This window comes from Bos indicus, chromosome 19 (assembly GCF_029378745.1).
Source record: "Bos indicus isolate NIAB-ARS_2022 breed Sahiwal x Tharparkar chromosome 19, NIAB-ARS_B.indTharparkar_mat_pri_1.0, whole genome shotgun sequence".
In the NCBI taxonomy this organism is placed as follows: domain Eukaryota; kingdom Metazoa; phylum Chordata; class Mammalia; order Artiodactyla; family Bovidae; genus Bos; species Bos indicus.
In genome coordinates this window covers 51,157,400-51,181,665 of record NC_091778.1, presented here as the reverse complement: position 1 = coordinate 51,181,665, position 24,266 = coordinate 51,157,400, and the positions used below count along the sequence as shown (strand labels likewise).

General features: G+C 52.8%; 1 protein-coding gene across 2 annotated transcripts in view; it reads left to right on the top strand.

Moving 5' to 3' along the window:
* The window catches only part of TBCD (tubulin folding cofactor D), a 148,543-nt gene that overhangs the window by 20,492 nt on the left and 103,785 nt on the right, over positions 1-24,266 (top strand). For both annotated transcript variants that reach the window (XM_070773833.1, XM_070773832.1), the window contains exons 7-12: positions 4,536-4,668; positions 16,952-16,997; positions 18,428-18,560; positions 22,280-22,416; positions 23,036-23,096; positions 24,156-24,230. In XM_070773833.1, the coding sequence (XP_070629934.1) occupies positions 4,536-4,668; positions 16,952-16,997; positions 18,428-18,560; positions 22,280-22,416; positions 23,036-23,096; positions 24,156-24,230 (585 nt within the window). The remainder of the gene's footprint in view (positions 1-4,535; positions 4,669-16,951; positions 16,998-18,427; positions 18,561-22,279; positions 22,417-23,035; positions 23,097-24,155; positions 24,231-24,266) is intronic.

The window sequence follows — 24,266 nt, the reverse complement described above, 5'->3', positions numbered from 1 at the left end:
CAAGGATTGAACCTACTCCTGCACTGGCAGGCAGATTCTTTACCACTGAGCCCCCTGGGAAGCCTGGATGGTAGCCTTTTACTTCTTCGGACTGAAGTTTTTAATTCTAATGTCAACGTGGTAGCTATTTTCCTTTATTTATTTTTTACTTTTATGCTTAAAGGTTTACTGTCATAAGAGAATTTACAAAGAATCATATTTTTCTTATTTCCCCTTGCTATTCTTTGGAACTCTGCATTCCAAAGTGAAAGGCAAAGGAGAAAAGGAAAGATATGTCCATCTGAATGCAGAGTTCCAAAGAATAGCAAGGAGAGATGAGAAAGCCTTCCTCAGTGATCAGTGCAAAGAAATAGAGGAAAACAGTAGAATGGGAAAGACTAGAGATCTCTTTAAGAAAATTAGAGATACCAAGGGAGCATTTCATTGCAAAGATGGGCACAATAAAGTACAGAAATGGTATGGACCTAACAGAAACAAAAGATACTAAGAAGAGGTGGCAAGAATACACAGAAGAACTAGACAGAAATGATCTTTATGACCCAGATAACCACAACGGTGTGATCACTCACCTAGAGCCAGATATCCCGGAATGCGAAGTCAGGTGGACCTTAGGAAGCATCACTACGAACAAAGGTAGCAGAGGTGATGGAATCCTGGCTGAGCTACTTCAAATCCTAAAAGATGATGTTGTGAAAGTGCTGCACTCAACATGCCAGCAAATTTGGAAAACTCAGCAGTGGCCACAGGACTGGAAAAGGGCAGTTTTCATTCCAGTCCCAAAGGCAGTGCCAAAGAATGCTGAAATTACTGCACAATTGCACTCATCTCACACGCTAGCAAAGTAACGCTCAAAATTCTCCAAGCCAGGCTTCAACAGTATGTGTACCGAGAACTTCCGGATGTTCAAGCTGGACTTAGAAAAGGCAGAGGAACTGGAGATCAAATTACCAACATCCGTTAGATCATAGAAAAATCAAGAGTATTCCAGAAAAACATCTACTTCTGTTTCATTGACTACACTAAAGCCTTTGGCTGTGTGGATCACAACAAACTGTAGAAAATTCTTAGAAGAGACGGGAATACCAGATCATCTGACCTGCCTCCTGAGAAACCTGTGTGCGGGTCAAGAAGCGACAGGACCGGACATGGAGCAACAGACTGGTTCCAGATTGAGAAAGGAGTATGTCAAGGCTGTATATTGTCACGCTCCTTATTTAACTTATATACAGAGTACATCATGAGCAATGCCAGGCTGGATGAAGCTCAAGCTGAAATCAAGATTGCCAGGAGAAATATCAATAACCTGCAATAATCAATATGCATATGACACCACCCTTATGGCAGAAAGCGAAGAGGAACTAAAGAGCCTCTTGATGAAAGTGAAAGAGGAGAGTGAAAAAGCTGGCTTAAAACTCAGCATTCAGAGAACTAAGATCATGGCATCTGATGGGGAAACAGTGAGAGACTTTATTTTCTTGGGCTCCAAAATCACTGCAGACTGCAGCCATGAAATTAAAAGACGCTTGCTTCTTGGAAGAAAAGCTATGACTAACCTAGACAGCATGTTAAAAGGAGAGACGTTACTTTACTGACAGAGGTCCGTCTAGTCAAAGGTATGGTTTTCTCTTCCAGTAATCATGTATGGATGTGAGAGTTGGACCATAAAGGAAGCTGAGTGCCAAAGAATTGATGCTTTTGAACTGTGGTATTGGAGAAGACTCTTGAGAGTCCCTTGGACTGCAAGGAGATCAAACCGGTCAATGGTAAAGGAGATCAGTCCTGAATATTCATTGGAAGGACTGATGGTGAAGTTCCAATATTTTGGCCACCTGATGCGAAGAACTGACTCATTTGAAAAGACCCTGATGCTGGGAAAGGTTGAAGGCAGGAGAAGGCGACGACAGGATGAGATGGTTGGAGGCATCACTGACTCGATGGACATGAGTTTGAGCAAGCTCAGGGAGTTGGTGATGGACAGGGAAGCCTGGTGTGCTGCAGTCCTTGGGGTCACAGAGAGTCGGACGTGACTGAGCAACTGGACTGACTGATATTTTTCTACCTTCTTATTGTTTCATATAGAATTAGTAATCCATTTGGAATTTCTTTTGTCATAGGTTATATAACAGATGTTTTCCCCCTCTTGTAACTAAATTCACCATTTTACAAACATTTCACTTTTCCTTTATTAATTTAAAAATACACAAATATACACAATTAATTTAAAATACACAAAATAGGGTTCGTCACTTCGCCTGTGCTGTTGCACTCTCAGGCCAGGTGCCGTGTGGTAACAGCACCAATGAGCGGTGTGTCCGTCCCACCTGGTAGGTCTGGTCCTGTTAGAAGGTTTTGCTGCTCACTCTCTGGCGCTTACCTTTCTGAGAGAAGGAAAAGGAGGGGTCTCTGAACACCCGCATGTGTTTTCTGGGCTCCACATTGACAGTGGACGTAATTTGTGATGTAAGTTTTCCTAAAAAGTAAGGAAGCATAGGATTCAGAGATCTTTCAGTGTGTGCAGAAGGGTCTTCTTCTGGGCGTTACATCTGTGGTGTAGATGTTTTCCATTTTTGCTTATCTGTACTTTAGGACCTCTGCTGCTGTTACATTTTTAGTAAGAAGAAAAAAATCCTGCTTAAGTCTTTCAAAGGAGCCCTGGGTGTTCTACTGTGATTTGGCAACTCGCCTTGTATGATTTCTCCTGGGAACGGAAGTCAGCCACTGCAGGATGCACGCAGAGCATCGGGCTCCTGCCGACTCCGCAGGCCAGCGGGGGAGGAAGCAGGGAGTGTGACCCCTAGTGGCCAGCGCTGTGACTTGTGTCTCTCAGTAGGGCTTCGAGTTCCAGCCGGGCTGCCTGTCGGCCCTGTGGGCCACTCTGTGCCTGTCCCCTTGCCTGTCCCGAGGGCTGCCTCACTGCGGATTCTGCGCCTGCCCACGTAGTGTGGTGCTTGGCGGCTGGCTGTTGTCTTCAGCCTATGGGCTGATCAGAAGTCAGGCTGAGGATCAGATCGCTATGTGTGGCCCTCATCCTATCCGCACCCTCCCCCTCATCAAAGGGCTTTAAACAGGGCCAAGGACATTGAGCAGAGAAGGCAATGGCACCCCACTCCAGTACTCTTGCCTGGAAAATCCCATGGACAGAGGAGCCTGGTAGGCTGCAGTCCATGGGGCCGCTAAGAGTCAGACACGACTGAGCGACTTCACTTTCACTTTTCACTTGCCTGCATTGGAGAAGGACATGGCAACCCACTCCAGTGTTCTTGCCTGGAGAATCCCAGGGACGGGGCAGCCTGGTGGGCTGCCATCTATGGGGTCACACAGAGTCGGACACGACTGAGGTGACTTAGCAGCAGCAGCAGCAAGGACATTGAGATGGGTATATATCACCAATTATCCATTTTAGGTGATCCCCCGAAGTGCAGATTTTGTGAAATTTTTGGCCCTTCTTCCCAGACCCACTGAAACAAGATGTCTTGAGGGTGTGGCATGTGAATTTTCCTTGGTAACCAGCATCCTAAAGTTTGGTAACTCCTTGGTGACCTTGTCTCTGGGTGTGCTCCCTGTTGGGGGTGGCGGAAGACAGTAATGGCAGCTTTGTTTTTTTTGACTGAGAGACCTTCCACGTGGCTGCAATAGAATTCTAGCGCTGGGTGGTGGTGGCTGAGAGAAGAGGGGCTTATGGGGTGCGGCTGGGGGGCTTCTGGTCAGGATGAGAGGCTCCTGCAGGGTGCAAAGGACGGTGCTGGGCTTGCCAAATGCTGCTCCTGGGGCGAGTGTGACCTTGCGTGTTTCTGTGGTATTGGTGCCCAGGCACTTAGCCCCTGGCAGAGCGAGCAGTCCTCACAGGTCACCTCCCTGATGCTGTCCCTGGGCCTCCTGTCCTCCCCTCAGCTCTTTCCTTCTTGTTTGCCTGCTTCCTGTGTTTCTGCCCCCAGACTGCAGGTTCCCCTGGAGGACGGGGGCTCAGCCTCAGTCCTAGAGCTGGGGGACGGGCATGTGCGCTGGTTGGAGAGGAGCGAAGGGGGCCCAAGCTTCAGTGTGGGAGCCCGAGGGTGGCTGCCGGCCCAGACCAGCATGCAAGAGGGTGGGCAAGTGCCAGCACGTGGGGAGGGCAGCGCTGAGCACGCACCTGCGATGGGAACGGTGGGGCCGTGGACACGGCCGGCGCTTCGCATGGGGCTGTGCAGCAGGCAGAGAGGACGGGGAACGCGTCCTGAGGGAGGTGCGGAGCGGAGATCGCACGTGGCAGCGCGGAGCCCCATGGGGAAGGGGTCCTGAGTGGGCCAAGGAGTGGGCGTTGCTGGGCTTGGGTGAAGGTGGGCCTGTGGTCCATGGGGCCTCGGGGTGAGCGGGGGCTCAGGAGGTGGGAGCTGGGAGGAGAGGGACTGTGTGAGACTCCCGAGAGGTGGTGGTGGGAATCGCCACCCGAGGGCCAGGGTCTTCATTGGAGAGCGGTGGTAGGCCAGGAAAGGGTGGGCTCTTGTCAGCTGGGGCCAGGTTTGAGTTGTCATTACCTGTCTGTTCCCTTCTGGCAGGTTTGTTACGCGGCCTGACGTCAAGCAGAAGAAGATGGCGAGTTTCCTGGACTGGAGCCTGTGCACTTTGGCCCGCTCCTCCTTCCAGACCATCGAGGGGGTCATCGCCATGGACGGGACGCTGCAGGCCCTGGTAAAATGAACACTGCCCCAGTGGGGCTTCAGCAGTCAGTCTGTGGGGTTGTGGGAAAGGCAGGGACAAGCCCTATTTAATACCTTGGTTTCATTGTGAAGTGGCTGGAACACAGGAGACGTTGAATCCCGACAAGATGATCAACTCGGTTTCTCTCCTCGGCTGCTTTGCATTGGGCCCTGTGACCCAGGGCTGGCCCTGTGCTGTTGGCGATCGACTTTCTGCCCAGGTGAAGGGGATGGACTGGTGATGCTGTGCGTCGCCACCAGGGGGCACTGGTGCCCGCAGAGCAGAGCCAGAGCCAGTGGGCGGGCAGGGGAGTGTCCTCCTTGGGCTTCCTGCTGCTTAGACAAGTTACAGAGGAAAATGGTTAGAACCAGCGTAAAGGAAACAAGGCAGGTGATCTGGAATTTGTTCTTGTTTAGATGCTCTGGGTGTTTGCACCAAGTGCAGACCGGACCCGCACCCTTTCCTGGCTGCCTTTGCTTGTCTGGTGGTACTTTTTCTAGTGTAGACGGGGAGGAAAGGTTAGTTTAAATTCTTCGGGGGAGGGGAGGCTGCCGCACCTGAAGCTCTGGGGTCATGGCTCCCTTCCCTGGACCCTGTGGTCCTTGCAGTGGGCAACTTTGTCCTTGTCTCTGAAGCTGGCGGGCCCAGGGCCCGCTTAGAGGAGAGCAGGGTGTTTCGGGCTGTGTTTAAATGGGGGCATTTGGGCCGTGACTCAGTGTGATATCATCTTCTTGGGTGTCGTCCCATCTTCTCTCTTTGGCGGTGGCAGCTTCTGACGGGGTGTAGGAGGCGAGAGGGCCTGGGGAAAGCGGGGCTGATGGCGTGATGGCCCGGGGCGGAGGGACAGGAGGTGGGAGAAGCAGAGGACAGCACTCGGCCCTGCCTCCTCCACTCCTAGAATGTTCTCTCATCTGTGTCTTTTCATTCACAGTATCTTCAGGAAGGGCTGTCATTTAAATGATGAGACTATCTAAGACATTAAAAAAAAACAAAACCAAAAACCTTGAAAAACAAAACCTGTCCTGAGTTCCTGTGGTCTGTTGAGGTGATGTCTGTTTCTCCTTGTGGCCTTTTATTCTGTAAATAAACGTAATGTGTTATTACAGAGGTTTTTAATAAGTTGAGATACAGTTTGCATAATACCCCCTTTAAAGTTCAGTGGTTATTTTGTACATGCACAAGATAACAACTGTCACCATTGTCTAGTTCCAGAATACTCTGATCACCCCAAAAGGAAACCCCCCACACATGAGCAGCACCTCCTCCTCCATGGCCCCGGGCACCCCCAGTTCCTGGCAGCTAGTGATCTACTTTCCATCTCTCTGGATTTGCTTTTCGAGGACGTTTCACACAAGCGGAGTCGTGTACGGTGTGGCCTTTTGAATCTGGCTTCTTTGGCGTCGTGTTCCCACAGGACTTCCGTGTCGCAGCCTGTCCGTGCTTCCTTCCTTCTTAATACTCCCTTGTAGTTACTCAGAATTCTGAGATACTCTGAATAAGGCTGATCTGAAAATGTGTGTGTCACATTTTGTTTGAGCATATATTTTCAACTTCCTTGCTACAATAGTAGCAGTAGATTTTTTTTTTAAGTGTAACAATTTAAATATACTTCCTGTGTTTCTGAGGTCTTCTAGAAACTTTTTATGGCATACCCACCTGTCATACTGACAAAACATGGGTATCAGCCTGTGGCTGCAGGCAACTCTCATTCCAGCCACGTGTGTGGGGAGGTGCTTCAGGAGGACTTTATTGCTTTGTTGGGGGTCGGTGCTGGGGGAGGCTGGCCAAGAACGGTGCTGAGCATGGAGTAGAGGGGAGGGAGTGGTCCTGGTCACCAGGCTCTCGCTGCAGGGTTCCTGGGTGGGCGTGTGCAGGGCATCGAGTCCTGGTGAAGAATGGGGTGAATAGGGCTGAGATGGTTTATTTGAAGGTTTGAGTGTAAGTGGATTCTTAGTTTTTTGGCGTGAGTCACATCGAGAAGTCTTAGGTCATAGAGAAACAAGGGTCTGACGAACGCCGCTGAGCCTGCCAGTCCACTTGGGCCTGCAGGGTAGGCCCGTCCGGACATGGGTGCCGCTTCCTGACTCACTCACTTTTGTCCTGCTTTAGACCTCTTCTGCCCAGTCTGGAATCTGCGTCCTTGACAGGCTCCTGGGGTCTCCTGGCAGTGCTCCCTGGCCTGGAAGCCACCCCTCCTGAGGCCATTGCTGCACTCATATCAGGGCACCTGGGCTGTGGGCGCCTCCACTGGGGGGCTGAAGCCAGTGGTGACCACCCCCAGGGCCTGCAGCTGGCAGGGCCTCTGTGGCCCTCGCCCAGAATTGGTGGCGGTGGGCTTTTGGCTCAGGCCACTAGCGAGCGGTCCTGTGGCCTCCTCCAACTCAAGTCCTTGGGATGCTGGGGCCTCTTGGCTTGAGAGGGTCGTGGGGTCACTTCCCAGTTTCTGCTGTGGCTGGGCCCAGAGGTCCTTTCTTTTTTTTTTGAACAGTTTTGATCCTCTCACTGCTTGTTTCTGGGTTGTTCCCAAGTTCTGCTGCTCCTTCCTACGTGGGGCACAGGTGTTGGCGAGCCTGCTGCCGCCCTCCTGCCGGCCCTCACTGGCCTCAAGTGGGGAAGGGCTTTATACCGGGAGGCCTCCCCGTTTTACACTCAGGAGGAGTGAAGGCCTGTTGTGTCTTCCTCCTGAAGAGTAAAGTGATTTTCTCAAAGCCTTAGCAAAGTTGAACCCCACGTCCCCGCCCCTGTTTTGGCCCAGAGGAGGAAGCCCTGCAGGCCGAGGTGCGTTGGCAGCCACGCCCTGGTGCTCTCTGGGGAGATGTGCCCTCGGCGAGGGTATTGCCTGCTTCGACAGTCCTGCCAGGGGAGGTGACCCTGCCGTGCTCCCGGGGGCAGGCCCATCTCTTCTGCAGCCTCAGAAGCCCGGTGGTTCCTCTGGAGAAAAAAAAAAAGCCCTAGGGTCTCTCTGGAGTCATGTGCCTTCTTTCCTTTCCTTTCTTTTGAAGGAGAAATCTGGTCTAATTGCCGCTGCTGCCGCCGCCCGCCCAGGCAGGAGGAAGCAGTGCTGGTGCTGAGCTCTCCGGGCAGGAGCGGTTTCGCCATGAGCTCGTCAGACCTGAACGGGGAGGCTCGGCGTCCGCTGTGCATGACGAATCCTGCAGGTGTGCTGCGCCGCAGGATTCCATCTGCCGCCTCTGATGCACTTGGCTGCACTCTATCCACCTGCTCATTAGTGTGGGTTAGGCGAAACAGGTGGACTCGTAACAAGTACCGTCGAAACTGGGCCTTGATTTTTATTTCCCTTGAAGCATATTTCTCTTGCAGCGGTGATTTTTTTTTTTTTTTTTAAACTCTTGTGGGAGGGAAACGTGTCTGGCGGCTTCATGTCATTGGAAGGCCCCTTAATTCTAGCTCTTTGAAACAGCCTTTGATTTAGGCCCTCCTTAAGCATTAGGATTAGTGGAAATCTAGGAAATTCAAGGAAAGGAAACATAGTATTAAAAACGGAGGCTGGTGGCCATTTGGACTTGGTGCGCTCTGCTCACACTGGCAGCTGTGCCGTCCTCGCTCTGGCCCTGCAGGTTGGAGGTTCACAGACCGACGGGTGGCTCTCTGTGCGCCCCGCCCTGCCGCTCCGTGACCCCTACCCTGGCACTGGACAGGGGTGCGCTGTCCTCTTTGCCAAAGTCTGGGGTGTGTCCCCCCTTCACAGTGAGGCTGCTTCTGTCCGTTCTATCACTGTCATAGGTACACCTTGTTAAAGGGTGAAACAGTCACAGACGACACGAGAAACCAGGGAAGTGAAGAGAAGGCGCGGGCTCACCCAGAACCTTTCTCACGTGGACGTGGTGCCTGTCTGTTCAGGGTTCTTTGGAAACAGCACCCAGTGGTTTCATTTAAGGTGTTTGGTCAGAGGACAGACGAACCTGCTGGGGTTTTTCAGTCACAGCACTTGCCTGGAGCAAGGTTCTGGGTGGAGGAACATGGGGTAAGAACCCTTTGAATGTGGCCATTTTCAGGGTGTGCACATTGATGAAAAGTTCGTGTGCTGTTGTCAGATTCAGCAGAAATAAGGCACCTTCAGGTTCCTCATGTGTCTGAGATGTGAAGCAGCCAACTCCGAGTCCGCTTTCGTCTCACGTGACTCATTGTTCTGTGCGCGGCGGGCGGCCCAGAGCACGGGTCTTGTTAGAACACGCACGGTGTGAGGCTGGCCTCCGTTCCCTGGCGGCCTGGTTTGTACACCTGCTGTGTGATGGGGTGACGTGTCCGGCAGGACAGGTGTGCCCTCGCCGGCGGCCCAGCTTGGGCCCACGCTTGCAGGGGAAGGGACTCGGCCATTGCTGCGCCCCCCCGACCCTTGGATGAGAGACAGACACAGAGTGCTGTGCCCTGTGGGAGACAGACGCAGACTGTCTACCGTTGTCCCTCCTCCCAGGTGGTGGTGCCCGCCTCGAAGCCCCCACCCACCCGGCTGCTTGGCCACCCTGCCCTGCCCTCCAGCGTGCTCTGTGTGTGCCTGAGTCTCCCTGACCTTCGTCCCTGGTTTCTGTCCTCGCTCCCAGAGCTCTGGCTCTGCTCACCTCTGGTGCTTCAGGCTCCACAGCTCAAGGCGGTGTCTGTCGTGCTGTGGCTCTGCCCTCCTCCCACCCGAGTTCTGAGTGCGGCCCCGCAGCAGAGGAGGGTGCCGGCCGGCACTCTCTGTGCCCTCCCAGGCCAAGTCCAGTGCTGAGCCCCACGGCAGGGACGTGGTGCGAGGTGTCTCCCCGGCCCAGCCCTCCTTTACTGGTCCAGTGCTCGGCGGGCCACGCTTGCCGCTGCCCCCCCGCCTCCCCCCATCCTCCACCCAGGTCCTCGCCTCGAGCGCGGGTGTCTGCCCGCTGCTGCCCGCCCTCCACTCAGTGGCCTGCCCTGTCTTGAGGGTCCCTCGGGCAGGCGCGCTGCCTCTGGGTGTTCTGCGTCCCGTGCTCGTTTCTGCTCCCACGTGGCCTGCCCCGTCAAAGCCCTTTGGTTCAGTAGGCTCAGCTCTGCCCATCTGGTCCCAGGCGAGGCTCTTCTCCCCTTTCTCTTTGTGTCTCCCTCCTCTTCTCTCACTTCTGCACGTAGTCCTGTCTTCCTGCCGGGGTCGGCTCCAGAGCTCGGCCCCTGCCCCTTCCTGCGTCCTAGCCAGCTCTGCTTGGGACTGTTCTCTGGGGAGCACAGCCCCCTCCTCTGACCTCTGCTCTGGGAGCTGTGCAAGCCCTGTGTTGACTGTTTCTCAGTTTCTGGGATAGGGATCGTGTGTTTGTATCCTTTGTATGCCATGTGTTAGGCAAATAGTTTGCGCAGTCAGTATTTTTGATACTCGTCAGTCAATTGAGAGTCTGTTTTCATCTGAAGAATCTTCAGCAGTAAAGTCAGTGGTCCTAGAGAGGCCCGTTTGGGAGGGATCGGAAGTCCGCTGGTCTGGCTCTGCCTCCAAGACCGTCCCTCTGGTCTTTGCCATCCTCGGGGTCTACCTTCCCAGTATGGAGGTCGAGGTGCAGCAGCCTCTTTACTGCTCTTCAGATTGATTCTGATCCTTTTAAGAGCAGAGCCTTGAGCTTTCTCAGCTTCATGGTGTTTGAAATTCATGTGTTAGGGGTGGTGGAAAGCCTGCCTGTGCCTGTGCCTTTGTGTGGCTGCTCGTGGTTTGTGGTGTCTGTCCAGGCTTTGTCGGGGTGGCCGGGCCAGGTGAGAGCCACCTGAGTGGCTTCCCAGTCGTCTGCCCCTGCCTGGAAAAATGGCCCCTCCGGGTGGTGAGGCCAGAGGGCAGCCCAAGTGCTCGGGTTTGGGGAGGGGTCATTTAAATGGGAACCTCTAAATGCAGCTTGCTGTTAGGATCCTGACCTCTCCATGTTCTGTTCGGAGCGGTTGAGAAAGCTTGGCGGCTAATAAGGTGGTAGAATGCATCATCACAAGCAGGTTGACATCTGAAGACAGGAGGGCATGGTCGTCCGGTGTCCTCTGAGCTCTTGTGCGGCCTCTTCTAGGTGGGACCCTGGAAGGCGCGGTCAGGGGCTGGGCCGGGGCTCCATCTGCCTGCCTGTGAAGGTGTGTGTTTATGGTTGGGATTTCACTGTTAGGTTAGGGAAAGATTGAACTCACAGTGGGAAGATAAAGCTAGACGTGATTGTTTTGATCGTTTAAACATTTCTTCATAACTGTTAACTATTATTTACATGTTTATGTACTTAAAATCCTTTCAAGTTTACTAGGTGTATTAATAAATGTGTTTTATCAGAATTGTAGTTTTTCATTCTGGGTTTTAGCCAATAATAGTCAGCTGTTTTTCCCAACCATTGAAAACTTAACTTCAGCAATTAGAATTTTTCCATAGTTAAGGAAGTTTTTTTCTTTTCCCTTTAATGTATATAGCCCTGAGGACGTAGAGCAGGCACACTCTCAAGGGAGCAGAAGTCTCGCTGCTGCTTGAGGCTGGAGGTGCCTCTGGGCGGGCTGGCTTGCCCGCTCGCCTCCCTCAGGCCTGTTCCTCAGCGTAGCCTGCTGGGCATGGCCTTCAGGTCAGTTCTCCTCTGTATCTGTTAGTGCTCCCTCATCCAGTTTCAGCTTACTTTGATTTCTTAGGGAGATGACGGCATCTTTCATGTTCCCCCCACTTTTATTTTTGCAAGCCTCCAGGTGTGTGTGTGTGAGGGTGGATGAGTGGAGGGTGGTGGAAGAGGGGTGGTGGTGAGGTTTCTTCTCTGACCTGGTGGGAGGGGGCCTGGAGAGTGAGTTAAGAGAATTCCTCTGTACAGCGCCTTTGGGTTTACTTGAAGGGTGCTCAGCAATTAGCCTTTGTTGCCTTCCCTGGAAGGTTTGGCCCTGCTTGGGCTCTGTGGCTCCCACAAGGACCGTGGGTTAAGCTCTGAGTGGCATCCGGCCTGGAACTGAAGTGTTGGTGCCAACGGTCCTTTCCGATCACGTGTTGTCCCCTTTGTGTGCGCACATCAGGAACAGTGGTACCGGGGTTCGGTGCCCTCCTCGGCCCGGAGACGGGCCTCAGGAGCACAGAACAGGGGAGGCTGCCCTTCCTGGCCCTGTGCCGTCTGCTGGCGGTGTCACATCTCCCTGGGGGACGGGGAATGGGCCGTCGTGCAGCCAGGTGTCCCGCAGTGCTCCTCAGCTCGCAGGACAGTTCTCGGGTACTCGTGGCACCCCTGAGCCCTGTGGTGTGGGCCCCTTTCTCCCGGAGCCTGGGGTGGAGCTGCTTTTCTTGGCCTTGACTCGGTGGTGCCTCCAGGGGCCTCAGACCAGCATCTCCTGCTCAGCAGCCAGGCAGACTTGCTTCCAGCAGCTGACAGCCTGTGATTTACGGCTAGAGAACATGCCCCGGGGAGGGAAGCTGGTTGCACAGCGGGCAGAAGAGCCGGCTTGGGTGGGTGGTGACTGGAAGGTGTGGTGGTTGAGAGCGATTACTGAGAAACGCGTCTGTTTGCACCTTGTGCTGTGCTGGTTTCTAGAAGAGCAGGAACAGTCATCCCGCCTCAGATGTGCGTGCTCTGTGGCCTTGTCTCTGTGTGGGGTGATTGCCTCAGGGGTCTTCAGTTGGCCCGTGTCTTACGCATCCATGAGAAGTGGGGTACCCTCCCCATGTAGTGGCTTGGCTGATGGCTCCTCCTGAGCATCTAAAGATCAGACTGTTTCTGTGGGCCACTTCCTCCCTTTGCTGAGGGTCACCATCCTCTGCGCACGCTGGGTTGGACTGTGTTTTCAGGAGGGAAGGCCAGTGAAGACGGCCCCGTTTCCTGTGGAAAAGCAAACCAACCAACAAAACCAAAGCCCTGGCCCTCTGTGATTCTTGTTCCTGTTCACCCCTTTTGCCCTTCTGAGTCCATTCACAGGAGAATCCATAACTCCTGTGACCCTTCCCTTCGTGTGTACAGAGTCCGCCTGGTGGTGGCCGTGGAGCTGGTCTGGGGCCAGGAGTAAGGAGAGGGCAGGCCACACCGCACAGCCCATTGCTGTCCCTCACCTGCCTCGCATCCCTCCAGCTCTACCATGGCCTCCCCTGGAAGCCAGGCCAGGCCCTCGCACAGGACCCAGACAGCTCACACCCCAACAGTGAAGCTTACGGGACACACACACAGCCCCTAAACTGCTGATCTCGTCACCAAGTATAGAATAAAAATGAAGTTTTCAAAGGGGACTCTTCGTTCTCTACCCCCTAATGTGCTGAGGATTCTCCACGCGTGTTACACACGACACGTTTGCTAGAATTTGTTATGAAGCCATGTGGGCCTGGGGTTTTCTTTCTGGAAAGATTCTGCAGTACTAATTAGTTTTTTTGTTTGTTTTGTTACATGATCCAGGTCCATTCAGATTTTCTGTTTCTTAAGTCATTTCTGCTAATTTGGAATCTCGTAGTTTGTCGCTTTCTTTTGAGTTGTCTTACTTGTTGTCATAAAGTTTATAAAACTCCTTTGTTATCCTTTTGGTTTCTGTGGACTCTTGTGAAGTCCTTGAATTCCTGACTTTATATATGTGTGTTGTATGTGTTGGTGTGCACCTGTGTGTGTATATTAAAATACACAACCACACACGCTTGTGTTGTTGAACTGTTTTAAATCACTCCACTGCCTCTAGATACTTCAGTGGGTGTTCCACATAATCAGCACGCTGTTTTTGAGGACTAATTTTTAAAACAAAAGTTTTTTTACCCACATAGTAATAATTCTTTTTTTGTAACTTATTTTTTAACTGGAGGAAAATTGCTTTTCAGTATTGTGTTGATTTCTGCTGAAAGTGAAAGTTGCTCAGTCATGTCTGACTCTTTGCAACCCCATGAGCTATACAGTCCTGGAATTCTCCAGGCCAGAATACTGGAGTGGGTAGTCTTTCCCGAATCCAGGGGCTCTTCCCAACTCAGGGATCGAACCCAGGTCTCCCGGTATGCAGGCGGATTCTTTACCAGCTGAGCCACAAGCAAAGCCCAAGAATACTGGAGTGGGTAGCCTATCCCTTCTCCAGCAGATTTTCCTGACCCAGGAATCGAACTGGATTCTTTGCCTATCGCAATGCAAATTAGCCATAATTAATACATATATCACCTCCCTCCCCTCTCTCCGTCCAACCTGTCTAGGTCATCACAGAGTGCCAGACTGGGATCCCTGTATTCTCACCAGCTATCTGTTTTATATGTATCAGTATATATGTTGATATATGTGTGTGTGTGTGTGTGTTTATCTCCACATGTATATGTAGCATGCATGCCTACTAAATTGCTTCAGTCACGTCCAACTCTTTGTGACCCTATGGACTGTAGCCCACCAGGCTCCTCTGTCCGTGGGATTCTCCAGGCAAGAACGCTGGAGTGGGCTGCCGTGCCCTTCTCATGTATGTAGATATGCATGTTGATGCTACTTTCCCCATTCTGTCCTGCACTCGCCTTCCCCCACTGTGTCCACTGGTCTGTTGTCTATATGTCTGTCTTCATCCCTTCCCTGCAAATAGGTTCTTCAGTACCATTTTTCTAGATTCCACATAAATGCATTAATATAGGAGATTTGTTTTTCTGAACTCCTTCACTTTAACAGGTTCGTCTACCTCACTAGAACTGGCTCAGATTTGTCCTTTTTCATGCCCACGTGGTAGTACTTCTGATGGTAGGAGCCCCTGGAAGAGAACGGAGGGTGGGTACTTTGAGTTCAGTGGTGCCCAGCACGCATTTGTGCCTGCTAACCTGGCTGTGTCTGCCCGCCGCGCCGCCCTGTGTGGCGGGGTCTCTGCTCTTGCCACCTGGGCTCAGCGCAGAGCTTGCGGGGGGCAGGGTTCAGAGCCGTCAGTGGTTCTGGTGCTTCAGAAGTTGAGACCATCAGTCTTCCTGGTGGTATTTTCTACGTCACTTCCTAGAGCTGTTGGCGCGCTAGGGTGTGCTTCATGGGTTTAGAAAATTTCGGCAAGATTTGTGTCGGCAGTTATTCTTATACCAAGACATTTATTTGTGTTTTGAAGTGTATAATTGCTATCACTTTGAAAGTCGATTGAGACCTGAGTGGTTTCATAACTTCGTGCTTGTCGTGTTGTCGGCTGTATCCTAGAGGCTCCGGTTCTTTGTGTGCAACGGCAGTGGCCGTGTGGATGGCCTTGTGCTCCGAGGACAGAGGGGAGGTGGTGTGTGACTGTGGTGCGCTGGCGCCATGACCTGGGCTGGGCCAGCCCTGAGCACCCCGCACCCCTTCCCCCCAGCCCTGCTCTGCTTGGAGGAGAAACCGGACCCTCAGTGAGGCCGCATCCTTGGCCAGGTACTCTGTCTTGGTTTGTATGAGGCACTTCAGAGCTGAGACCACCATGGCCAGGTTATTGTTATGAACCCTGACGTTTAGTTTTTTAAAGTTAGCGGTATCTAACAGTGGTGTGTCCTGTAAGCTTTATTGTTGGGGTCTGAACTGTCTGGGTCGCTGGGGAGGCCAGGGTAGAGCTGGAGGGATGCGAGGCAGGTGAGGGCTGGCAGTGGGCTGTGAGGCGCGGCCTGCCCTCTCCTTACTCCTGGTCCCAGATCAGCTCCGCAGCCACCAGCCTGGGCCTCTGTCCTTCTGAGCCAGTCCACTGGGCCTGTCCTGGCAGTCTGGGCGGGAGGCTGACGGCCAGCACTGAGAGGGTGGCTCTTGTGGCCGCTGCTGCTGGAGCAGGGTGAGGAGTGCTATGCCCGGGGCCGTGGGCGGCTCGCCTGGGGGCTTCCCATCCTGTTGAGACTCATCCGGCTGCCGGATGGTTTCCTCCTTCCTTTCCACGGAGCCACCTCCCTGACTGCTTCCAAAGTTCACCAGGAAGAAGCTCGGGGATCTGGGTGACTTTCCCCCTTGTCATAAATCCAGATTGTAAAGGCAGAGATTTCAAGTGTTTGGGGAGTGGTTTACCAGTCCTGAAATGGGTATATTTCAGATGTGACCTGTGGGTGTCCGGGGGTCCTTCTCCATTTATAGTGTGTGTCATGGAGGAGCGAAGTGCCCTGAACGTCCCAGTCTGATGGCTGGCTCATGGTTTTGGGGTTGCGTTGATGGGGAGAGAAGGGCAGAAAGTGCAGAGCAGAGCGTGACTTCTGCCGAGGGGCTTCGCAGCAGAGGTGCAGAGCAGGACTGGCGTGGCCAGGATGTTGTCCCACGTGCTGGGACATGGTGGTGGAGCTGTGGGCTGCTGGCTGGGAGGTTGCTTGTGCTTTGAGTACTGGGATGTCTTGGGCCTGTGGGTCTGAGCCCCTGTGGCCTGTTCTGTGTGCCTGCCTTGGCGCGTCCAGGGCTCCCGGGTGGTTAGTCTCCACATGAAACGCCACTGACTAAGTGTCTGGGATGGTGTTCACCCTCTTCATCTCAACTCAGTGTAGCTCATTGGCTGGCAGGACCTGGTGTTGGGGGACAGGGTCCAGGGAAGTCAGGCCCATGTACCTTCAGATGGTCTAAGCAGCGGTCTTCTGTGCCAGTTAAATGCTATTCCTGAAGGAGGACAAGTTCCTTAGCTGTTTTCTTAAAGGTGCTCAGCTTTAGAGCTCTTCGTTTAAGGGCTTGGGTACCTGTGTGAATTACCACGAGTCTTGCAGACTTGCTTCCCTGGTGGCTGAGACGGTAAAGAATCCGTCTGCAATGCAGGAGACCTGGGTTTGATCCCTGGCTTGGGATGATCCCCTGGAGAAGGGAAATGGCAACCCATTCCAATGTTCTTGCCTGGAGAATTCCATGGACAGAGGAGCTTGGCGGGCTACACTCCATGGGGCCGCAGAGAGTAGGACACGACTGAGTGACTAACACTTTGACTTTGCAGACTTGAAAGCAGAGGGTAAAATTTCAGGTTGAGGACTTCAGGGTTTGATGTTTTGACGGCCTGCTGGCCCCACGTGTGTGCGGTGCAGGAGGGGCCCTTTCTCCTTTGTTGACTCGGATTGCGGATGAGTTTGTGGGAGCCTTACCTTTGTGTGGGATAATTCAACCTGTGGTTCTTATCCTTTGGTACCTTCAGTTACACGCCAGTCCTGGAAACCTGGTGCCGTTCTTTCCTCTCCGTACAGGCCGGCGCGCTTACTCCAACACGGGAGTGCGTCAGTGAGCCTGCCTCAGGCTGCGTCCCTGGTTTATGCTGCCCACTCGGAAGATTTTCAGTCTCGTAATTTCTTTCCTGTATAGCAAATCTTGTTACTTCATGGCGAGTGTTCAGGATAAAAATTTTGAAAGATTGCAATGAGTTGTTTTGATAATTTATGTTTTAAATTTGTAAAGGTTTTTGTAACATTTTAATAGTTTTTTTTTGTTTGTTTTTTTTTTAGGCACAAATATTTAAACATGGAAAACGTGAAGACTGTTTACCCTACGGTAAGATTTATTTGTAAGTGAGGATGTGTTTGTGACATGAGTTTGCCCAAATTCTGATCAAATGTGTCTCACTAAGATTATTCATAGGCACAAAAATTTGTGACTTGCTGTATTTTTTTGTTGTCACAAATTTTTTTTTTTTTGTCTTCTGTGTGTGTATGTGTGTGTGTGTAAGAGAGAGTGTGTATGTGTGAATAATCTAACTCTTTGGCCTCAGGCCTTGTACGGGAGGAGGTCTGGGTTCCTGACTGACAGGTCTCGATCCTGGGGACTTGGAATGTAGACCTAGCCCTGAGGTCTTCAGCTCGCTTCTTGGGAGCCCAGCTGCATTCTTGCTGGCACCATGGCTACATCATTTGCCCTTTTCGTCGCATTCTCTTAATTTTAGATTAAACTTCAACTTATGAAAACCTATATAGTCATTCTTGCTGCAGGAAGGCTTACTACCTGAAACAAGATTCTTAGTCTGTGCCTTAGAAGATGCATGGATCAGATTTGGGTAGTAGAGTCTGTTTATATCTTGACATTTCATCATGGGACATTTCATATACACAACGGAAGAGACACTGGTATAGTGGACTCTCATGTTTCTATCACAAGCGTCAGGTTTTTGATGCATGGGCATCCTGTTTCATCCATGCTCCCCCTCACACACCGTCCCCCCTGCCCGAGACACCCTGTCATCCCATTGGCATCTGTTCACTCTCTTAAGAAACATCATTTTGATGTCATGGTCACACCTGAGAACGTGAGCAGTCGACACTCAGCATCATCACACGTTTGTCCTCAACAGACTTGCACACGCAGACCCCGAGTCTGTCTTGAGTTACCATCAGTTGTACCCAGGCTGGTCACTGTATGACGTTTGGGTCTTTTGGGGAGTTACCCAGATGCCATCACAACTTGGCTTGAAAACTGCCCTGCTCTTGTCTTAATGCGAAACATGGTCTCGTGTGCTCTCCTCGCCTCCGCCTTCTCTGACGCTCTCCTTATTGCCCTGAACAGCCTTAGTGGCAGGGGGACCCGATCACACCGCTCCCCTGGTTGTGGAGATCCCTCCCTGTTCTTAGAGCCTCACACCCACGTCTGTCTGCATGGTCCTCGTGGCCCTTAGCGTGTGCTCCAGCGCCATGTGCTCACCCAGCCTCTCTGCTCAAGGTGCTCCTCGCTCCCTGGGCTCCTCTGCGTCCCGCCTCTGGATGCCTGGTGGAGCAGGTCCGACTCCAGTGCGCTTAAGTGACATGAGGTGACGAGGTCTTAATGAAGCAGAGCTCAAGGGGCGCAGCGTTGATGTGGGCCTTCACGCTGACTTGGAGGAGGGGCCCGGGAAGTGTCTGGTTTTGATGTTGAGCATGTCAGGTGGGGTTGGTGGGTTTGGGAGATCACACAAACCTTTCCAGCAAACTGAGCAGGATGTTCTGTGTTCACAGCTGCCACCGTTCTCCAGTGCCTGGACAGCTGCAGGCTCCCCGACAGCAACCAGACCTTGCTCCGGAAGCTCGGGGTGAAGCTCGTGCAGCGGCTGGGCCTGACCTTCCTGAAGCCCCAGGTGGCCAAATGGAGGTTGGTAGACTGAGCAGTGACCATGCAGCCTGGGGTATCTGGAGGCTGGTGTGGGGCCCGGGGTTTCAGGCATCTGGGCCCAGTGGGCTAATTGATGTGTCCTCCTGCTTTCATTCCCGCCCCCCCCCCCCCCCCCCCCCCCCCCCCCCCCAGTCTCAAGAGTGTTTCTGATTTTGAAAGGAACAGCTTTTTTCTTTGGATTATTTTCTGACTTCACATCTTCCAGGTAGAATTTTGAAGTGGGGCTGATGAGAGGGAAAGCTTGTCTCTTGTTCTGAAAGTGCCTATTCTAGTGTAGGGCAGCATCACTGACGGGTCACACCGTAGGGGAAGCTCTATTCTGGTCATTTCAGTCTGGGTTTCAGGCTCACTCCTCACGGTTTACTCAGAGAGAGCTGTCTCTGTCTGAGGATGGAAAAGATGTCTTAATGGTCCTAGTGGCTCCCATGGAAACAGCCTGTTCTATTGTGCTGGGGTACTACATTTTTAACAGTCTTCAGTATTTTTTTAAAAAATTAATTAATATATTTTAATTGGAGGCTGATTACTTTACAGTATTGGAGTGGTTTTTGCCATACGTTGTCATGAATCAGCCATGGGTGTACATTGGTTCCCCATCCTGAACCCCACTCCCACCCAGTCTTCAGTTTTATTTCAAGTATTAATATGTATGTTTTGGGAGGAATTATTTGGTTATGAGGAATCATTGATTATGTTTTCAGTTATAGGGAATTGCAGAGAAGTGTGTTATATATTAGTGATGTTTTACTGAAATACCTTTTGAGTATTCTGCATACTGTAAGGATGTTCTGTAAACTTTATGAGACTAATGTTAGTGTCTGCTTTCCAGACGCTGTAAAAGGTTAACATTCTGTACTATGTTAGCGTTCCCCTGAGAAACAGAACCAGTGTGGGAGTGGGTGTGTGTGTATGTGTGTTAAGAGACACAAGGAATTGGTTCCTGGTTGTGAGTGTCCAGATCTGGTAGGCTTTGAGACTCAGGAGGAGCTGATGTTTCAGTCTGAGTCTGAAGGCAGGAAGAATCCCTCACTGAGGGGAGAGTGATCCAGTCTGTGGTCCCCGGGCCTTCACCAGGCTGGGCAAGGCCCACCACACTGGGGAGAGCAAGCTGCTCTACTCAGCCCACAAGGTAAATGTTATCTCACCTAGAGTCACCCACAGAGGTGCACCCAGAATAACGTTTGAACAAATATCTGGGCCCTGTGACCCGGCCAGCTTGACAAATTCAAGTGAACCACCACAAGTACTCTAAGCGTTTACTCGGGAAGGAGAGTAATTCAGCATCACAGTTACGTTGTTCAGGCTGTACCTCCCTGGACACTGAGTGTGATCGTTAAACGTGGACACTGAGTGTGATCGTTAAACGTGGTGGCTTCAGTCTTCCGGCCTGTTGTTTGCTTTCTGTCTCTTCGTCTTTTTTTTCATTTTATCCCCTCTGATGCACTTTCACGTTCTCTTGTAGATTCATTTCCTTTTTGGTTATCGTCCCCTTAGGAGTGCGTCTATCTGGCAGGCGGGTAACTGGCTGCACTGCCCCTCTTGCTATCTTGCTGTCTGCCCGGGCCTGGTCCGTTCCTCCCACTGGGATGCAGCCCTCGCTCCCGCAGCAGCTGCTGTGTCTTACGTGTGGCCTGTCGGTCCCTCCTGCTGGACCCACACTTCAGTGACTGCCCGGTGTGACATGGGTACCTCTGGACTCTGGCTCTTGGCCTCTTACCTGCTCTCTGATGGCGCGTCTGGATCTTAACGCGCCTCACAGTTGCCTGAGGATTCAGGAGACTTATGCAGAATTTGGGGTGCTTTCTCAGGTCCGCTTCCTCTAGTGTCTGTCCCCACTTAGTAGCCATCTCGTCACGATTTTTTTTTCTGCCCGTCAGGACAGTGGCTCTCTGCTTGGGCTCTACTTTCCTGTGCTGTGGTTTAGAAAGTTCCTCTGGGAGGAAGCAGGGGGGACAGTGGGTGCGCCCGAGGGCTTCTCTGCTGTGAGGGCTTGGAGCCTTGCCGTGGGTGTCTTGTGCCTGCCAGCAGTTGGTTTATGCAGTTTGTCTGGATCTGTGGTTAAGGCGGGAGGGAGAGTCCGGTGGCAGCCTGTCTGGTCCCTGGTTGCTGGACAGTGATGAGGACTTTGCCTGTGAGCTGGTGAGCATGTCCTCACTGGAGGAGAACAGCGGCAGAGTCAACAGTCGTCACCACGTGCCTGCTGCTTGTTGGGCGCTTTATGACCACAGTCCTGTGGCGCCTGGTGACCTTCTCCCTGATTCAGTTACCTGTTGCTGCTCTGATTCTTTTGCGTTGTTTTCCCCAGACCAGGCAGTTGTCATACACCCTCTGGGTGACCTGTAGTGTGGACTCAGTTCTGAATCTGTCTCCGTGGAGACAGCACCAGATCCCACAGATTAAGGGCTCAGTCCCCAAGACTGTCTCTTCCCCCCTCAACCCCTCCCCTCGCTGGTTCCAAGTCCCAGTTGTCACCTGCGCTCCTGACAGCTGGGCTACAGGTTGGCGGTTCCCACTACCCCCTTTATGGGTTTGATAATTTGCTAGAGTGGCTCACAGAACTCAGAAATATTTTATTTACGAGATGATTGGTTTGTTGCAAAAGGCTCAGGAATAGTCAAGTGGAAGAGATGCCGAGGGCAGGGCAGGGCAGGGCTCAGGGAGAGGGCATGGGGCTTCTGTGGGTTTTACTGGAAGCCTCATTGCATAGTCAGGGCTGATTCCATCACTGGCCATTGGTGGTTGGTTGACCTTCCATCCTGGGAACTGCCCCACGGAATCTGAGGCCTCAAGGCCACAGCTAACAGCGTCCAGGTTGCCTCTATCTCCAAAGCCCCAGTTATCTCTTGCCGGACTTGGCCTTAGGCTACGGCCCCTAGTGGTCATGCTGTAACTCCGCCTGTCACCATTTGTGCCCCAGGCCCTGTCCTGAGATGGAGCTGCCCCAGAGTCAGGCCCAAGCGTGCCTGCCGGCTTCCAGGAAGGGAGGCGGTGTTTGTGGGCCTCGCTCTGCACAGGCCCTGGTCTGTGCTTTGTGCGCATCCTCCCATCTGCCCTCACTTTACAGACAGGGAAACTGAGGCAACCGGAAGTTCAGGGACTGTGCAGTCAGACAGCTGAGCTGGCCTGTGCTGTGGGACCCTTCACGGCGCCGTGGGAGATAATGCTGGTGACCTCAGTAGGTGGAGGAGGGGGGTGTGGTGGGCAGGAAGTAGTGAGAGCCATTCAGGAGGTGGGCTCTGGGAGCTGGAGAGGACCAGCTGTGGCCCCTGGGGTGCGGAAGGCAGGGCCTGGCCCAGGGGCGGGGGTGGGACTGCACTCAGCTGGGACCTGGAGGCGGAGCCTTTGGAGATAGGGCCAAGGCCAGTGGGTTCGAACATGCCTTTCCTGCCATCTCAGTCACAGGCTTTCTTATTGTCACGCTTTATCATCTGCCTTTCTGCTAAGAAAGCTTTCTAACGCGTGAGGGTTTCTAAGTCCTCTAGAGGGTGAATCTGTGTTCTGAAGCTCAGATGAGGTGGTCATCTTTCCTTGACAGTCCATGCTGGCAACCGTTATTGCTCAGTTTCCTTCCTGTCCATCCCGTCCCTGGAAAGCACATGGAATTTTCACAGTGATGCTATTCATAAATTGCTGAATCAGTCGGGAGTTTCTAGCTCCAGGGTGTCCCAGTGGGTCTGAGGTTTGTTTGCTCCTTGCAGGTACCAGCGGGGCTGCCGCTCCTTGGCCGAGAGCTTACAGCATTCCATTCAGAATCCCAGAGAGCCCGTGACACAGGCTGAGACCCCCGACAGCGATGGACAGGATGACGTCCCCGAGGAGGTGGAGAGTGTGATCGGTGAGTGCGGGCCGCCTCATCTCCACCTACAGGGCACCCAGTTCGACCTCCGGTCTTTGCAGGGCGGGAGGAGAGGCTGGGGGTTCCTGCACCCGCAGTCCCCCTTGCCCTCTGATGCAGCCCTAGATTGCTGTGGTCAGGGTGCCCCTGTGTGTACACCTCCACAGGCTCCGTCCTGCCTCTGCTCTCTAGCAGGGCCTCCACTGACCGGCCTGCAAGGCCTGTCGTGCTCACGAGGCCTCTGAGCAGCCTCTCCTAGTGGCTGACTGTTTCCAGGACCCGGTCCCCAGGAGAACTGCTCTCTGCAGCCTCCAGCAGACACTTGTTTTTTCTGGGCAGCCTCCCTCACTGGTGCTCTCTGCCCAGTGCCTGTGAGGATGGGTGGATGTACTTTTTAGGAGCTATGGCAGAAGTTGGTCTTAAATGATGATTTGAAAACACACAGGAGGAAATGTCCTTTTCTTATGATTAGACTTAAGGTTCTTCCTGTAATTCCCTTCATAGTGTTGTTTGGAGTGACATGCAGGGTGGGTTACCTTAAAGCTGGGAACTGAGAGCTCAGCTTGAATTCCGAGTGCTTCCATGCGGCTCACAGACTGGCCTTCCTTTGTTCTTCCAGAGCAGCTGCTGGTTGGGCTGAAGGACAAGGACACGATCGTGCGGTGGTCTGCGGCCAAAGGGTAGGTGCCCAATTCAGGCCAGGGGTGGGCTGGGGGCTGGCAGCTTACTTCCCAGGTACTCACGGGTCTGCTGGGTCTTCTTAATCATGAAGAACTTCTTGTGGATTTTGATAGCTGTGAACAGCTCTGAGAGTTTTAAAAGGTAGACTGATTTTTTTTTCCCTAATTTATATTTATTGCTTTATGTCCTAATTTTCAAGAACATTGCTGAGATTGGTCAGTGGCTCCTTCATTTTCTTGCATTTTTGGTTGGAGTGAGCCACATTTGCCTTTTGTTAACCTTCAGGTGTTCCTTTTCTTACTCGTCCATGTCCTCATCGCCATGACCCTCACTTCCTGCCCCCAGGGCCAGGGGTACACCCCTCATGTAGGAAGGGGTGCTGCACAGCCCCGCTTAATCCCAGAGTCTGGCATCTCCCCTCTGCTGCGCCTGAGGGAACAACCAGCAGAGGTGCCCAGGCCCACCCAGGTGGGCCAGAGGGACATGGGGGACAGAGTACAAAGGAAATGGTTACGGGGAAAAGTAAAATTGATGGAAGTGCTGGTGGGCCTCCCCCGAGAGTTCTGGGTTTCTGTGCCAACTAATTCACATAGCAAGCAGCAGGGAAAGGGGGCGCACATGGAGGCTTTTGGGTAACTTTGAAGCCCAGAGTCTTGTCTGCTTGGAATGTGATGGGCTGGGAGGGTGGGTCTTCCTGGGGTGCTCCTGGCCGGGACACAACCCAGGCAGGTGACCTTAGGGGAGCCAGCCCAGTTGGCATCCAGCATGGGGGTGGGACAGCCTGCCGGGCAGACCTTGGGGGCTGAGCTGGGACCCTTGACTGTCCGAGACAAACACGTGCCCAGTGGGCCCCCTTTGCCTGGGTCCCCCAGATATCTGTCCTGTGTTCATGTCAGTGTGATGGGCCCCCGATGGGGCAGCTGGCCTTTGTGGAACAGACTCAGCCACTTGGCCCTTCTCTGGCGGGAAGGACAGTCTCTCGGGATGTTCCTAGTGTAGCATGGGCTCTCGACGGGCTGGTTATGCTGACAGATGCTGACGCTGCTTTTTCTTTTCAGAATTGGTAGGATGGCCGGAAGACTGCCCAAAGAGCTGGCGGATGACGTGACTGGGTCGGTGCTGGACTGTTTCAGGTGTGTGGGGACATCACAGAGGGAGGTGTGTTTCTG